This window comes from Podarcis vaucheri (assembly GCF_965113315.1).
Source record: "Podarcis vaucheri genome assembly, chromosome: 2".
Lineage (NCBI taxonomy): Eukaryota > Metazoa > Chordata > Lepidosauria > Squamata > Lacertidae > Podarcis > Podarcis vaucheri.
This window is the reverse complement of record NC_138760.1, coordinates 103,590,580-103,607,485: the sequence shown is the minus strand read 5'-3', so window position 1 is coordinate 103,607,485 and position 16,906 is coordinate 103,590,580. Positions and strand designations below refer to the sequence as shown.

At 43.8% G+C, this 16,906-nt stretch overlaps 1 protein-coding gene across 1 annotated transcript in view; it reads right to left on the bottom strand.

The window, feature by feature from the left end:
* Nucleotides 1–860: 860 nt before the first annotated feature.
* Nucleotides 861–16,906, bottom strand: part of TAFA4 (TAFA chemokine like family member 4) — a 139,848-nt gene continuing 123,802 nt past the window's right edge. Inside the window, exons 5-6 of the mRNA XM_082210819.1 lie at nt 5,899–6,023; nt 861–1,408 (exon numbers count right to left, since the gene is read on the bottom strand). Coding sequence (XP_082066945.1) covers nt 1,397–1,408; nt 5,899–6,023 — 137 coding nt within the window. The 3' untranslated portion in view covers nt 861–1,396. The remainder of the gene's footprint in view (nt 1,409–5,898; nt 6,024–16,906) is intronic.

Sequence of the window (16,906 nt, the reverse complement as noted above, 5' to 3'; positions counted from 1 at the left end):
CTTCTGCCAGAGTTCCTGACCTCACCCAACTCCCTGCCTTGGACCCCGCTTCAGCTTTGATGGACAGCCTCCATACCGCACCCTCGACCTTGGACTGGACTCGGACCTCGCCACACGGTTAGCCCTCGGGACCAGCACAGAGATACCACAGTGTCGCAGCAGCCAGGTCAATGCCACTAGGAAGAGCCGCCCTACCCAGATGCAGCAAAGCACCAATGCACAAGTATTCTAATGCAGCACAGAACTTAAGATGCTAAGGCCTCACCCTAAAGACTTTCTTGATGCTCCAGAGCCATCTATACAAGTACATGACAAGTGACAGTTAAGAGATTAGAAGGAAACTCATACAGCAGTAGTATAGCGTGCTTCATTTTCTCCTTTGCCCTATACATTTTGATGCGGGAAAGAATCTAATTGTGCCTGTGGGGTGTGCAGTTCCAGTGTCTTTGACCTTTGTACTCCAGGCTGGCAGGGAGCTTCATCCCTCAGTCCTGCGCCATTGCACAATGCCAACAGGGTTCACTGCAGAGATGACCTAGTGAGCTAGCTAGCCCTACCATCCATTGGTGGAGCTGTCTTAGAGCAAAATGGTACCAGACTTGCTTAAGACGCATCTCACATTTGTACATAGGAGAATGTGAAGCCGTGACCCAAATGTTCATTGACTTGAGTGAAAATACCAATTTAATGGCTCCATTTTCTTTCAATTTCTGGCAGCAAAGCAGCAACGGTTTCTATTCTGCTGGACAGAATTCTCTGGCGTGCTAAAATCTATCTACTTTTCGAATGAGTGTTTTCATTACTGTCCTTAACACTGAACAAATGGAGGGAAAACATATTGCACACACTATAACAGAATATGAAGATTGGCAAGGGGTACTTATTTATTAAACATCATGACTGACTTCCCTACTTTGTTTGATACTTAGTAAATCACAGGTAAAAATATATTGAAGCGGGTGTTCTAAGAGCAATTCGATTGTCTTCCCTATCATTTTCATGGTGAGGCTCCTTCATCTGAATTACCCTTGGTTTTTAACCTCACCATTCCTGCCAAGTAATTTGAATCAAGGTTTCAGGATTTACAAAGTCATGAATAAAAGTCCTGGAGATCTCTGTTGCACTTTGGAAGGAGTTCTGGTTACAGATGTTCATCTTGAGCATGAAAGGGTTAGACTCGGAGCTTCTGTCTTTAAAATGTATTCCATTCTTTGTAAGAAAGTCATAGACTGAGAAGTGTGGTCTCCTTGTTAAAAAGGAGCACTGCTCAAGTTTGTGCCAGCTGTTTTGAAAAGTTGGCAGTCCAGACTTGATACTTTTTTTCACAAAATGAACGTCTCTGGGCAATGCAGCTGTAAATCCCATTGGTCCAACTTTGGCACATGTTTACATTTTGCTACCGTGTTACCTGCAAACAAAGAAAAAGAGGAAAGTGACAATTGTGTATAAATAGTTTGATAGTGGCAAATACTGGCAGGAGGAGATGGATTCTCCAGAGATTTCATAAATTCCCACACGTTCAGGGTTTCAACTGCTGACCTGTACTTACTAGATTATGCACATTTCTGAGCACTGTAAGCATTCTAAATGCATACAGAAACAGGAATAGAGAAAGGAGGGAGCTGCTTTTGGGAAGCAAGTCAGTATTAACAGCCAACTGGTGACAGCTTTTTCTATGTATGACCACAGACGACCACAGCACCTGGAGACAATCAGTCAGGTCATATATCCACAGCCGTGACCACAGGAGAAATGAGTGCTGGGAGGAGCACAGAAAGAAGAACCCCCATGGTACACCCACATCAGCACAACTGGATGCCCTCATCTGCCCCAGCTGCAACAAAACATGTCTCTCTACAGCCACAGCAGGCACTGTAACTCTCCAATGATTTGGCTTAATCCCCGGAGGCACGCTCTTCCATTGTCTCCCAGGACAGATGGATGCCAACAATTTGTTTTTTCTATGCATTGCAGCAATTGCACAGATTGCACGGATATTTGTTCAAATAAAACAATTCTGTTTTTATTGGTTTTTATTAGGGGTTTTGTGTATGTCTGTAACAATGCAAACAGATAAACAGGGAAAGGCACACCTATTGTCAGGAGTTCAGCCTACACTCGAGTAGGATGCTGTTAGAGACACAGGCCCAACTGGCATGTTTCCTCCCTCCTGGTTGATCGTTCGGGAGCTTCATAAGCTTTCTTCAGCCCAAACATCACAGCAACCGATGCCAACCGACACCGTCACACTTAGAGATCCACAGAGTTTGCACAGTTTGCGTGACAGACCTCAGCAACTCAGCTTTTTGGCTAATCTACTTTATTTACATATAAACACCGAGAGAGCACTGCAACATGGCTCCCTCTCTCTCTAGCATCAGACAGCAAAGAGAAAAAGAACAAAGGACAATAGTCCCACTTCACAGAACACAGTAACACAAACATCCTGTCTCCGTCACTTCCCACTTTGTGGAGTCAAAACATACACCGTCATGTGAAAGACAAAAATCCTATGACTGCAATCATGGAGCAGGAATTCTAACACCTATTGCCTCCACTTTCAGTTCATAGTCTTTTTCACAGTTTGCTTATGTTTGGTGAGAGACATTTTTGTCATATACATCTTGCATTGGGGAAAAGGTAAGGGGGGGAGAGAGACGGGGATATTGTTCTTTCGTTCTATTGCCTATTCTTAACGTCAGAGGGTTGTGTCAGAATGTTTGTGTATTTATTTATTTTTATTGATATTGCGAGGTTAGGGATTCCCAAGCTTGGTTGGTTGTGCTTAGTTGATTGTGATGTGGCTTATTTGTGTGAGGAAGGCAGGCTAGGGTGTTGGGTCAGGTTAGCCATATTGATTCGTATGCTGTTGGAGGGGATAGGCCATTGCTCTGTTGTGCTGTATGTATGTACTAAAGCGGAACCACACTGAGGTCAAGTCATCCTCTGCAGCGTGTCCCCTTGCTAGTTCCAATAAAACAATCCTGACCCCATTTTTGCATTTCACATCCGTGAACACAGTTTATTAACTATTGCACCGAATCTTCAAACTGGTTAAAAAAATAATAATAATTCAACGTCCTGAAATCATTATCACAAAATTTGTGGTGATTTGCAGTCAGATGCCACAAACCAACCAGAGCCATCATGTACTTCACTGGACATAAGAGTCTTAAAATGAAATTCACCACAAATGTTTCTCTGGAGGAACAGAAAGAACGTCCAGGCTCCAACCCCAGGAAGGGTCGGAAAGACATTTTGGAGGAGGAGCCCAACAACCCACTGGTGACCCAAGACCATTCACTATCCTGTTGGTACTGTTGGATCTGTACCCAGGCACCAATGAATGACCTCCATCTCAAACTCCACCTTCTGCTGTATCCCAGCTAGTGCATTGCCACATTAATCCCATTGCAGTTGTAGATCCCCCAGACACTCCCCAAGGTCCTCCTTGGGGATATGAAACACCATGCAGGTCTTCATCTACTACCTGTTATCCACTATCTACAACCTGCCATTGGTTGTTCTGTACCCCAGGTCAGTTTCCTGATACTTTGCTCAACATGGGGAGCCTCCACAAGCACAGACCAGCTCTCCACTTCAGACACCCTCCTTTGTGTGGGAGCACTCATCCCTGCTGCCTCCCCCTTGCATGCTTATTCAACCCATTCAGGAAACACCTGGAGAAGGTTGCTGTCTCTCTACTACCAATGCCGCAACCTTGTTTTGGAAGTGCAGTTTTGACAAGTTCTGGCTAAGATCAACCTGGCTGAGATCAACAGCTCATTTAGAACCAGCAGCTGGCCTAGTGAAGTAATAAATGTATCAATAAACTGGCTAACTTTATACCATTATATATTTAAGCTATGTACTAGACACCAGTATTCAGCGTCTGCAGTACCGTCCTTTATCATTTTTAGAGAGAGAGAGAAACTATTTATGACTGCCCATAACCCAAATGAATTTACTGTTATGGAAATCTTATTCCTACACAGAACTAAAACATGGTATACAGTGCTGGGCATTTTTGCTTGGATTGACAGCAACATTTTAATGAATCTAGAATGATGATGATAATAAAGACCTTATATTGCTTCATGGTGACTTGGGGAATTGTTTCCTTCTTTAACTTACAGAAGTGCCATGTACAGTGGCTGTACTTTGGGGAGTCAAAAGTAAAATCAAAATTTTATATTTCTCTTCCCCTCCTCCCCACTCCCCAAAGCTGGAGCCTCTATACCCTAGATACATGAGTTCACACTATAAAAGGTGGCTTTTGAGCCTTATCTGGATATCCCTTGCCCTTGCTTTTTCACTCCACAAAAGTATACTCCACAAGATAACAAGAAAATGGAAAAGGCCTCTTATCAAATTAAAGATGCTTGCAGCACCTTTGGGTGCAATGCTAACCCATTAAGATCAAAGTAAGCGTTGCCACTGACTTCGATGGGATGTGGATTGCACTCTTGGGGAATCTCTTCTTTGAAGAGGGGAGTTAATAGCTTGTTACTTTAATGAGGCAAAGCCAGTTTAGGGCACTCCTGGGTGCTAATTCAGCACAGTAGTTGATCTCAAATGTGTGCAGAGGCCTAAATCTGAACTGGAAAGTTCCCTATGCCATGTCTGTGTTCCATACTCCACACATGTGAAGAAGAACAGTTCCTGCTCATTGTCAACCTAAGCTCTGCTGAGTCCTATACCCCACAACTGCCCCGGAATGGCTCTACATAGACTTCCAGTAGTTTCTGGTCACCTGTTCCTTCCTTATTCCTTTCTCTCTGTAAGCAGGTGCATTGCTGGATGTTTCTCATGATCAAGAATACAGCTGCTTCTGTGCTCCTGTACCTTCTATCATCATTTGTGCTGTGTTGGTTGTTCCCAGGGCTTTTGTATGTGTAAAACAGCTAGAGGGTGCAATGTGCTGGAAGTGAAACAGCAGAGATCATTCAGTGTGTGGTTTAAGGGTTAATTCTGTTAATTTAAGGTGTTGCAAAGCAACTAGAGAAAGTGGCATGGTCTTTGGTGAGAGCAAGTGTGGTGTAGTGGTTAAGAGCAGTGGACTTGTAATCTGGTGAACCGGGTTCGCTTCCCCACTCCTCCACATGCACCTTGAGCTAGTCACACTTCTCTGAAGTCTCTCAGCCTCACTCACCTCACAGAGTGTTTGTTGTGGGGGAAGAAGGGAAAAGGAGAATGTTAGCCGCTTTGAGACTCCTTAGGGTAGTGATAAAGCGGGATATCAAATCCAAACTCCTCCTCCTTCTTTGGTGAGGAAGTATGTACTCTGACAGATTGCCAAGGTTTGAGGGAGTTTTCTTGGGGAAGTTTAGTTGAATTGAATCCTGCTCTCAACAAGCCTTGTCAGAAAAGCAAAACCCCTCTGGTTTTTTTTTCTGCTCAGCAGATATATTCCGTTTTGTTCAATAAATGTTTATTTTTCTCACTCGACTCCCGTCTGCATTATTCAAGTGCCTCTGCTAACAGCAGCAGGTTGATGAAGGCTACTCTAGCATGACTCCAAAACAGAACCCAAAAGATGACCACACTGTTAAAGATATAACTTTAATATGCATAAAATGCTATGTTTGACTGCATTGTATTTAAAATGCTATGCAGAGAAGTTTGCATTAGGCACAAGAGGTTTGTCTACAGCAGATGCAGCAAGGAGAGTATTTCAAGCATATTGATGGCTCATTGCTGGAAACCCAAACTTCATTCTCAGCAGGAAGATGTCCCTGAGTGCACTCCTGTACTTGAAGCCATTCATTCCTATAGGGAGAAGCAGATTGCTCCCCTTGGCCGGGGGCATTGTTGGGGCATTGTACTGGTAAGATTTACCCATGTTATCGAATGACCTAGTATTCACTGAGAGGGAATGAAAAGGGTACATGAACTTGCCTTGGTAGTTTTGACTTTGTTTCCACTGCTGCATGACCAACCTGAGTAATCTGGAAGCACTTTACAGTCTTCTCCGTCCAGGCAAGGGTTCATATGACACCACCACTTCTGGATGACAATGGCAGCTGGAAGACAAAAAGAAAATGGCTTGTTAAAGAGCAAAATGGAAAAAGCGCCATCATGTTGATTTATAAGCAAATGCCATGCCAACCGAGTAAGTTCAATTCTCATGGGAAACTGTGGTTTGATGAAACTAGAAAGGATTATATCAAGGGGAGAAGGCAGGGGCAGGAGAGATGCTTCAAGCTGTTGCTGATCCTCCAAAGCTGACAGCATACAGCAACTGGGCAGACTGAGAACATGGCATCTGAATGTAATCATCATGTTTAATTCAAGCTGAGTATATAGACCTCGCGCAAAAGTCATTCTAGCATCACTCCTCCAAAAATAGTTTCATAGATGGATCTTAACCACGTTTACTCAGAAGTAAGTCTTGCTAAAGTCAACGTAAACATACTTGCCAGGACTGAAAACTCAGAAGCAGAAGAATGGTTTTCAAAGCAAAAGTCTGGTGTAACAAGCTAGAAATATATGGACCTTTACCAACAAAGCAGTTGAAGGTCAGACTATCAATCGCTTTTGTAAATAGGAGTAAAAGGCTTTTCTGAAAATAGGAGTCATACCTGCACGTAACATAAAATACAAATCTTACCCCAAACCACAGGAAATATAAATCTTTGACTTAACAGGTGCAACTATTTTGGGGGTGTTAAAAGGTTTTAACATTGTATATATAAAATGTCGGAAATGGATACTTTTTGTATGTCACTAAAATTGCATATATTGCTTTAACTGTTTTTATATATGTAGCTGTCTTATATAAATGAAATTAATAATAATGATAACAGACAGCAATCCTAGTCCTACCACCTGACTAAGCACAGAGTCAGCTGAACCCAAGGACCATGCCAGCTCTGCCACACCTTGTAAAACCCCAAATTCAGCACCTGGTTTTACTTTCTTAGCAATGAGTCTCAGTGGAATGGGCTAATCAGGATCCCTCCTTATGCAGAGGAGGTCTCTTCATGTACATTGCTTCCCGTGCTTGTCAAATGTGTGACTAGTGGGTTCCCGAACAGGGAACGTGGCAGGCAGGAACGATGCAGAAGGCTAGCCCATGTGGCTCCATGACCTTCTTGCACATTATTTTAATGTGTGTGGGAGGGGTAGTCTCAACCCCTTCTACTGTTATCTCAGCCAATTAAGTATCACCTTGCGATTGTGACACTGGTGCTGTGCTAATCATATTCTTGCGCCTGGGATGGAGAATCTGTGGCCCTCCAGGTGTGGCTGGACTTCAACTCCCATCATGCCTCGGCAATGTGGCAAATGTTCAGGGATTATGGGCAATGCAGTTTAGCAACATCTGAGGGGCCACAGGTTCCCCAATCCCTGGGTCTGCATGGTGGTGCCTGAGGGCTGTCTCCATTGCCAGAACCATTAGACCAGGGGTAGGCAACCTAAGGCCTGGGGGCTGGATGCAGCCCAATCGCCTTCTCAATCCGGCCCACAGACAGTCCGGGAATCAGCGTGTTTTTACATGAGTAGAATGTGTCCTTTTATTTAAAATGCATCTCTGGGTTATTTGTGAGGCAAAATAATTTGTTCATTCCCCCCTCCCCCAAAAAATAGTCTGGCCCACCACATGGTCTGAGGGACAGTGGACCGGCCCACGGCTGAAAAAGGTTGCTGACCCCTACACTAGACTAATGCTTCTGCTGTTACTGCACACCATTGTTGGTTTCTTTTGCCTGCCAGAAACATAAGACATGGCAAGACAAAGTGTGTAGGCCTGTTTGTCTGTGTTCCATCTCACACAAAGCCTTTCCATTTCTTTTCCTCTGCAGGTGGTGGTGGTGTTGGGGAGATGTATTCGTTGCCACCAGAACCAGCCTGAAATTCCCTGTTTTGGTGTGCATCCATCGACCAGCCCAGGGAGCACTAACCCAGCTGGACTGGCAATGGAGGTTATTCTGCTCATATGGTACCACATCTCTAATTTTATTTCTAAGCTATTATGAGAACCATTGTTGGCCACTGGACATTTTATAAAGAACAAAATAAGTAAGTAAAAAAATATTCTGAACAGAGATTTTAGTAAGATACGTCTCTTTCTTTTAAGTAATGCTGTTGTATGCCCATGATGCATTCCTGCATAATATTAGGCTGCTTAAGAGTGCAATCCTGTGCACTTTTACTCAAGTATGTTTCCTTGTGTTGAGCTTCAGCCGAAATCCATTTAACTTCAATGAGATTCAAGCAGCCTCTATACATGATTGCTGGCAAAGACAGTTGCCCTTCATCAGTCTTCTCTTTCATTTTCATAATGTGATCATTAGTATTTTCATATTTTTTTTCCTGTGCAGGGAGACCCCATAATGCGTATTTATACATCCCTTATTAGATTTGATTCAGTGGGTGCAATTCATCAATTCATATGAAATTACTTTACAAATTTAAATTGAATTTCAAGCTAAAATATGGAAATAAATGTTAATTCTGTTATCTAACATGATTTTACTGTGTATAGCTGATTAAGGTGACAATCCAAAATCCACTGACCTGGAAGTCTGTCCCACTGAGTTTAGTGGGACTTATTTCTGGGTAGACATACATAGATTCTTTACTCTACAGTAGCATACCAAACCACAATTCTTACATGTAAAGGACAAAACAAACTATTATCTCACAGGGTGCCCCCCCTATAAATTATGTAACAGCAGGTTGGCAGTGGTAAATTCAGTAGCTTTTGATACTGATTCAATTATTTCATTTCTGCTATGCATTTTCAATGTGGGTAACAGGCGTGTCTTTGGATGGGAGTCTATCATTATGTATTGTAATTTTGTTACCTGAAGTTTCATTTAATAAAATATGCATACAATCTACCAGATCATAATATAATGCTACCAGCAAATATTTATTCCAGTTCCTTAGTTGGCTGCTACTTAAGTTTTTGTAGCTTTATGCTTAGGTTGCCTTTATGAAACTGTTTAAATGTTGCGATCGTTTTGAATGATATTTGTGCCTGAGAAGTTATTCAAGCTCCTTTGTTAGGGCTTGCTACAAAACTGGGAATCTAAATCTGGAACATACCTTGTGAGGGTATCCACTCTGTTTTAAATAAACAATAAATAAACAATTTCTCTTGAATGACTTCTTTTGCTGATCTCCCAGATGCCACAAACATCTAATTTTCCAGGAGCAGGTTCTCTCATCCTAGGTACCATGGCTTATGCAAACAGCTACTGGTTTAGCAGTGCAGTCCTAAACAATGCCTACTCAGAAGTAAGTCCTGTTCGGAGGTTCTAGCTGGGGAGCACAGCTATTGCATACCCTTGACTGAAGAAGAAGAAGAAGAAGAAGAAGAAGAAGAAGAAGAAGAGGAGGAGGAGGAGGAGGAGGAGGAGGAGGAGGAGGAGGAGGAAGAGGAGTTTGGATTTGATATCCCGCTTTATCACTACCCTAAGGAGTCTCAAAGCAGCTAACATTCTCCTTTCCCTTCCTCCCCCCCACAACAAACACTCTGTGAGGTGAGTGAGGTTGAGAGACTTCAGAGAAGTGTGACTAGTCCAAGGTCACCCAGCAGCTGCATGTGGAAGAGCGGAGGCGCGAACCCGGTTCACCAGATTACGAGTGTACCGCTCTTAACCACTACACCACACTGGCTCTCAACGGTACACTCCTTCTATCTGTGGTGGTCGTCCTCTTCCACCAAGCACACAGCTTCGGGAGGGACACACATGGAGCACTGAGGAAGGGGGCACCCGCCTAGCCAGCCAGATCAGCCAAATCAACCCTGGCAATCAATGGGGTGACAGATGTGGCAGCCACTCGCAGCATTTGAGGAATTTCAGTAATAGTTGCAAGTTAGACATGAGAGTTAAGATATATATTAAGAAAAACTTAAATTATGATGAAAGTGCGTATTTGCAATAAGTAATATAAAATTGAAATAAGGACTAGACGGGAGGTCGGGTCTATAGTGCTAAGACCAATTTATGTTTTATTGTTTATTAAGAAAATTTTGTGTTTATTGTTATTCTTGTGTGTAATTTTGTATTTGTGTTTTCCTTTTTATGTATCAATCAAGAAATTAAAAAATAAATAAAGAAGTAAGTCCTCTTGAGATCAGCATAGCATATTCCCAGCTATAGGACTGCAGGCTAAATTGTGTGTGTGTGTGTGTGTGTGTGTGTGTGTTTTCTTTCACAGCTAGAAACACACTAAGGATAACATCTGTTGTCACTTTTTTTTGTCAGGGAATCCCGATGGGGTTTAGAACTACTCTTGTCTCGCTAGCAGTGTTCAGAGAAGCTCTCCTAATTACGGTTTTCTAAGGAATGAAGATATCAGAAGGCTGCTTTCGTTTTGACAAAAGACTACATCTTGAAGGCGAAGATTTACCAGTATTCTGGGATTAAATCCTCTGGCTTTCTCTAGTTCCCTAGATGCAACAGAAGTTTTCTTTAAAAGCAACTATTGTTAGTGCAGAGTGTACCACCCTTCAAAGTCCTTTGGCACACGGAATACTTCGGCTTGGGAAGATTTACTCACAGCCACATTTTACACACTGGGAGAAGGCAGTTACACAAGGCTTATTAATGCTTTATCTTCTCGTAGCGGCTGCCAGCCAAGTTCCAGGTACTAACCCGAGAGTGTTTATTCCCACAAAAGAGAAGGGGGGGGAATAAAGCCAAATCCCTTGATGATCGCTTTAAAGTCAAGTGTTTGCCGCTTGTTTAAGTAACACAGAAGAGGTTGACCTTTAATGAAACACAATAGTGTGTGGCTCTGTTGGACTCCTGCAACTGCAGCGCAAAGGCAGTTAAAAGCTGCTGCGATCCCTTCCCTTTCTGTTAAATGTTTTATTCTCCCTTTTCATTTGCAACGCTGCTTCCAGAGCTCAGCAGATCGATACATCTGTGGGTCAGCCGGTGGGGAGGAGAAGCATGAGTCAGGCCCATTTCTGGAGACTCAAGGAGCCCCTAGGAAGCGGAAAGGGGTAGGTCCACCTATAAGGAGCTCAGAGACAGTGGCGTGTCCTGTTCCACTGCTCGGACAATGCTTTCGCCTGCCCTTCTTTCCCATATTTTGTAGCTTGCAAGATTCTGGCCTGTTTTCAATCCACAGGAGAGCGTGGCCAGAGAGTAGACAGAGACCTGTAATGGGAAAGAGATGCCGTAGACCCCAGCATCTTTAGAGGGGGTGAAGAATTCCTTCCGAGAAGCAGATCAATAGGGCCTGCCAGCAGTTTCAAACTACCCCCAATTTTTCATCTGTTCTCTTTGTTCCTTGCTATCCTTTTTCTTTTAATGAGCTGCTTTTACTTCCATCACTATCTACATTTCGTAGCTGAACTGGGGAACGGCAAAGTGCTGCACCAACATCAATTAAGCCTTGCAACATGATGACTATTATTAGACCCATTTCACAAATGAGATAGTTCTTAAGGAAAGACTCGATGGATAAGGCTGGCGTTTCACTTATTTATGGCACGCAAGGATTTGGGCCGGATGGATTTCAAATTTTAATTACTGTTTGTGTTTGTTCCTGGTGAGTGCTATTAGTGCCTGACAATCTACTAAAACAAAGTTTCCTATCCTATTTAAATCAAAACAGTGCAAATCTCTTTGGTTGTAACCAAAGTTTGTCCAGCTTAGGCATTTATGGCCTGTTTGAATCCATGAATTCCTTGAGAGCTTACAAACTGGATTTTGAACCCTTGCCAATCCGGCAGGTAGTTCAGCCATAGACACCTTAAGATGAAACTTCATTTCGATCTGGATTCAGGCTCAGTTTGGGGAAGGGAGAGGAACAGGACGAGTGTGATACTGCTCACTGCCCTTGATCTCTCAACAACGATGGAGACGTTTAACCACAGGACCTTCCTGGTCCATCTCTGCAAGTTGGGGACACTTTTTTAAAGTGCTCACTCTTATTTATATGAGTATTGGGTGCTTGTGCCTCTGCACCCTGGCAGGGTGCTGGATTTAGGGCACTGCAGGCAGTTCCGCTGCACAGGGCTCTGAGCCAAGTGGGCGCAAAGTTGAGAAGATCCATAACTGAGAAAATCCATTTGGTGATGCCAAATTTTGGCCTTGCACAGTATGGCATACTTCAAAAGATGACCAAAGTCCGCCCCTGCCACGGGGCATGATCTTGTCCCCAATGCTAGTTAATGTCCTCACAAAGCCCGCAAAGGCAGTCATTAGGAGATTAGGAGCATAGTTTCACCAGTATCCTGATGACACCCAGCTCTATTTATCTGTAACATCTGAATCAGGAGACACCATGCATATCCTAAACTGGTGCCTAGCAGTTCAAAAGCACATCAAAGTGCAAGTAGATGAATAGGTACCACTCCGGTGGGAAGATAAATGGCATTTCCATACGCCTCTCTTGTTTCACCAGAAGCGGCTTAGTCATGCTGGCCACATGACCCGTAAAAACTGTCTGCGAACAAACGCCAGCTCCCTCAGCCAATAAAGCAAGATGAGTGCCACAACCCCAGAGTCATTCGCGACTGGACTTAACTGTCAGGGGTCCTTTACCTTTTTAACTGTAGCTATGGGTTAGATCAGGGTGAAACCTGACAAGTCAGAGACCCTATGGATGGTTGGTTCCCAGGTCTATGAATTGCATTGTTCATCTGCCCTGGATAGTGTTGGACTCTCTCTGAAGGACCAGGTGTATCACTCAGGTGTGCTTCTAGAGAAGCGTTTCTCAACCTGTAGGTCCCCAGATGTTGTTGGACTACAACTCCCATCATCCCTAGCTAGCAAGGCCAGAGCTCAGGGATGATGGGAGTTGTAGTCCAACAACATCTGGGGACTCACAGGTTGAGAACCGCTGTTCTAGAGCCATGTCGCTAGAAGCCCAGGTAACCTCAGTGGCTTTGGAGTACCCATTACCACCAGCTATCATAGTTTCTAAGATGACTTCTCCATCCAAAGCCTGTGAACCCTGCATATTGGGGACATTCCAGGTATTTCCACTGCCATATATGAAAAAGCATGACTATAGCCTACATTTATTGATAGAGAGAGAGAGAGTAAAATGAAATCATTCCAAAGAAGCCAAACAGCTATGTTTTTCTTTTAAAAAAAATCATTTACAAAATAGGTTCAAGTTACACAGTGCAAATCGGGGGTGGGATAAGCTCTTTGAAAGGGAAATGAATAATGAAAGTCTTTCATGATACTGAAAATAATTAGTTACACAAGTGGGGCCAGGCGGAGACAAGCTTAATTAAAAACCTCCTTCAGGCTTCTGCAGCATGGAGGCCTCCACAGGGTTGGGTTAGATCACAAAAAAATAAAAAATAAAAAATTGCAAACTGTAAATGGACATGCATGGGTTTCTGCCCTAAAGTACCTGAATAAATTACCTCAGCGCTTACAGTATAAATAAAGCATGCTAAGCCATCACACTACAGGGGGAAATACAGGGGTGTCTGCTTTTATACCTCTGGTTCTTGCATCCATAATGCTTTCCTTATTAAAATCTAAAGTACAGGCACCAAACTGTTTCAGCAAGGATTTGTTTTGACAAAACAGATGTAATGTCCAGTTTACCTCTGCAATTAGGATATCGTCACAAAAGCCAAGAGCTCTACCTTTCCTACGCTGATGCATATTTTAGTAAATATCTATTTACTGTCCACCGTAAAGTCCTGCTTTAGTGTTGCAGGGAACATGGCATAAAATGTGCAGGCATTGCCTAGCATTCAGCGCTCGCGCACACACACACACACACATATATATAATGTATATTGAGTAATTAAATCTGAGTTGCATGCACACATAATACGGTATGAAAAATGTAAGCATCAAGGCAAATCTAATCTCTAAATAAAAGAAGAGGCTATGTGGCATAGAGAATATGTAAATATCTGAAGAAAGTCTTTAAATAGCAATCACTTGGGCAGCTCATGAAAAACATTTCTCCCACCCAACTCCTGAGTAGCGTACTCATGCAATTTTTTGTAGGTGCAGGGAAGAGTTCTAGACTGCCAAGGAAGCACCATACTACCTTGGTTACAGCCACATCCACAGCACTCAGAGACGCCATCCATTATGGCTTGATGCCATAGTGAACAGTGGACATGTTAAAGAAGGTCTCCCCCATTTATTGGTATCCAGCCTTATGCACTGCGACATCACCATATTCCATATTGTAGGAGAATCATTAGCATAGCTGTCAACTTTTCCCTTTTCTTGTGAGGAATCCTATTCGGAATAAGGGAATTTCCCTTTAAAAAAGGGAAACGTTGACAGCTATGATCATTGCCAAAAGGCTGGAGAAGCCTATGGCACTGGATAGCACAACATAATACAGTGAGGTCACATGGGAGTTCATGGTAGAGGACCCAGGTGGGTCTATCAGGTGCAGAAGCTCTCCAGCTGCCCCCTAATAACTCTATAATTTTACCTCTGTTCTCATGGCTACGGGGGTTTCTCCACAAGAGGTTTCCCCACAAGAGGCTGGGTTAGATCATCAGATAAATATAAGACTTCCACTTACACACGTCAACCTTTTCCCTGTCCCTCCCCTTCAAGAAGCCCATCTATTGTGCGATTATATCCAACTAGCGCAACCTCCAAGGTTGAAGGGTGGAAGCAACGGCAGGAGACAAAAAGACACGCCCCAAACACAGCTGGGGATTTATTGCAAAAGGCTGGGACAAACAGCTTTCCAAAGAACATACAGGGCAGGCAAGAGGAAGTACTTACAGTGGTACCTCGGGCTACATACACTTCAGGTTACATACGCTTCAGGTTACAGACTCCGCTAACCCAGAAATAGTTTGCAGGGCATCAGTTGAAGAAGGAGCAAAAAGGGTTTTCTTGTGTGTGTGTGTTTCTTTCTGGCTGATTAGCTGTTTTCCCTGTGTAAAGGTCAGAGGGGGCAGGGTTTCTGTTGAGGCAGGGGATTAGCTGTGGGAGGAGCTTATCAGAGTTTGCAGGGCAGCGGCGCGCGCCTAGCGGCGCGCACAGTTAGATCCATCTTTTAGATTTAGGGGAGCTAGTCTCAAACGTTTGTTGGGGAAGATCTAGGGTTTTTTTGTGTGGGGGAAGTTATTTGTCCTGTCTTCAAGCTTTTTATGATGCAGGACCTCTGTAGCCAACCCCAACGACACGATCTCAAGATGGAAGGGGAGGGAACAGCTGCAGTCGCCTGCGATTCCTGCGCAATGTTTGCCATCTTGCCAAAGGTTGCAGGCAGCTTTACCTGCAGCAATTGCATGTTGATTGCCCTCTTAAAAGACAAAGTCCTGCAACTGGAGGAACGTGTAGCTACGCTCCAAAGAATTAGAGAGCTGGAGCTCTTCTTGGAAGCAACAGAGCACACCGTCTCCACCAAGGAGGAGACAGGGGACTCCCCTGAGAAGGAGGATAGTTCACCAACACAGGAGCCAGATATATGGAGAAACGTCACTCAAAGAAGTAGGAGGCCCAGGGTTCACTCTGATTGCTTAGAAATACACAATCGCTTTGAGGTCCTCTCCCCTAGCATGGAAGACGAAGAGCAGACTCCATTTGAGGATCTCTCCCTCATTACAGTCGATCAGGTATATGAAGACGAGCAGCAAAGTCAGTCCTCAGGGAATGTGCAGGCGACCTTGGAACGGACAGCTCACGGAAGAACCCCGACCAAACCCAAGAGGAGGCGTGTAGTGGTGATAGGGGATTCCCTACTGAGGGGAACAGAAGCAGTGATCTGTGGGCCTGACAAGATGTCTCGGGAAGTGTGCTGTCTCCCCGGGGCTAAGATCCAAGATGTAACTGAACGACTGCAAGGAATCATAAAACCCACTGACAAATACCCCTTCCTCTTGGTTCATGTGGGAACCAATGACACTGCAAGCAATAGCCTCCAGAAGATCAAAAGAGACTACGAGGCTCTCGGCAGGAAATTGAAGCAACTAAATGCACAAATTGTCATCTCATCTGTCCTCCCAGTTGAACGCCGTGGCCCAGGGAGAGAGGGGAAAATAGTGGAAGTGAACAGCTGGCTTCGCAAATGGTGTAAACAGGAACGGTTTGGATTCTTAGATCACGGACTGCAGTTTCTTGAAGATGGACTTCTGTCAAGTGATGGGCTACACCTCACAACGGTTGGGAGGAATGTTTTTGCCAAAAATCTCAGAAACCTCATCAGGAGGGCTTTAAACTGACTAATGTGGGGGAGGGAGACAGTGCTCCTGAAGGTAGGAGTCTATCAATTAATGAAGATGATCATCCAAATGTCATAGACCAAATGGAGCAAACAGCACGCGGACCTAGTGGTGGGAGGAAAAAATCCTTAAATAAGAGACACGGGGGAATGATTAATGGACTTCAATGTCTGTACACTAATGCGCAGAGCATGGGAAATAAACAAGATGAGCTTGAGCTCTTGGTACAGCAAACTAAATATGACATAATAGGCATCACTGAAACCTGGTGGGATAAGTCCCACGATTGGAATGTAATAATGGGGGGATACAATCTATTTCAGAGAAACAGACCAGACAAGAAAGGAGGAGGAGTGGCGTTATATGTCAGGGATGTGTATACCTGTGAAGAGATCCAAGATTTAGATCCTCAAAGCCAAAGTGAGAGCATTTGGGTCAAAATTAAGGGAGAGAAGAATAACAGAGACCTCATTGTGGGAGTTTACTATAGATCCCCAAGCCAAACGGAGGACATAGATGATGCCTTCCTGGAACAGATGGCCAAGCATGCAAAAGGAAGGGAGATAGTAGTAATGGGGGACTTCAATTACCCGGATATTTGTTGGACGTCAAACTCAGCCAAGAGCATAAGGTCAAACAGATTCCTCACTGGCCTTGCAGACAACTTCATTGTCCAGAAAGTGGGAAAAGCAACAAGAGGAACAGCCATTTTAGATCTGGTCCTAACCAATGTTGATGACCTGGTTAGTGGGGTAGAAGTGGAAGGAT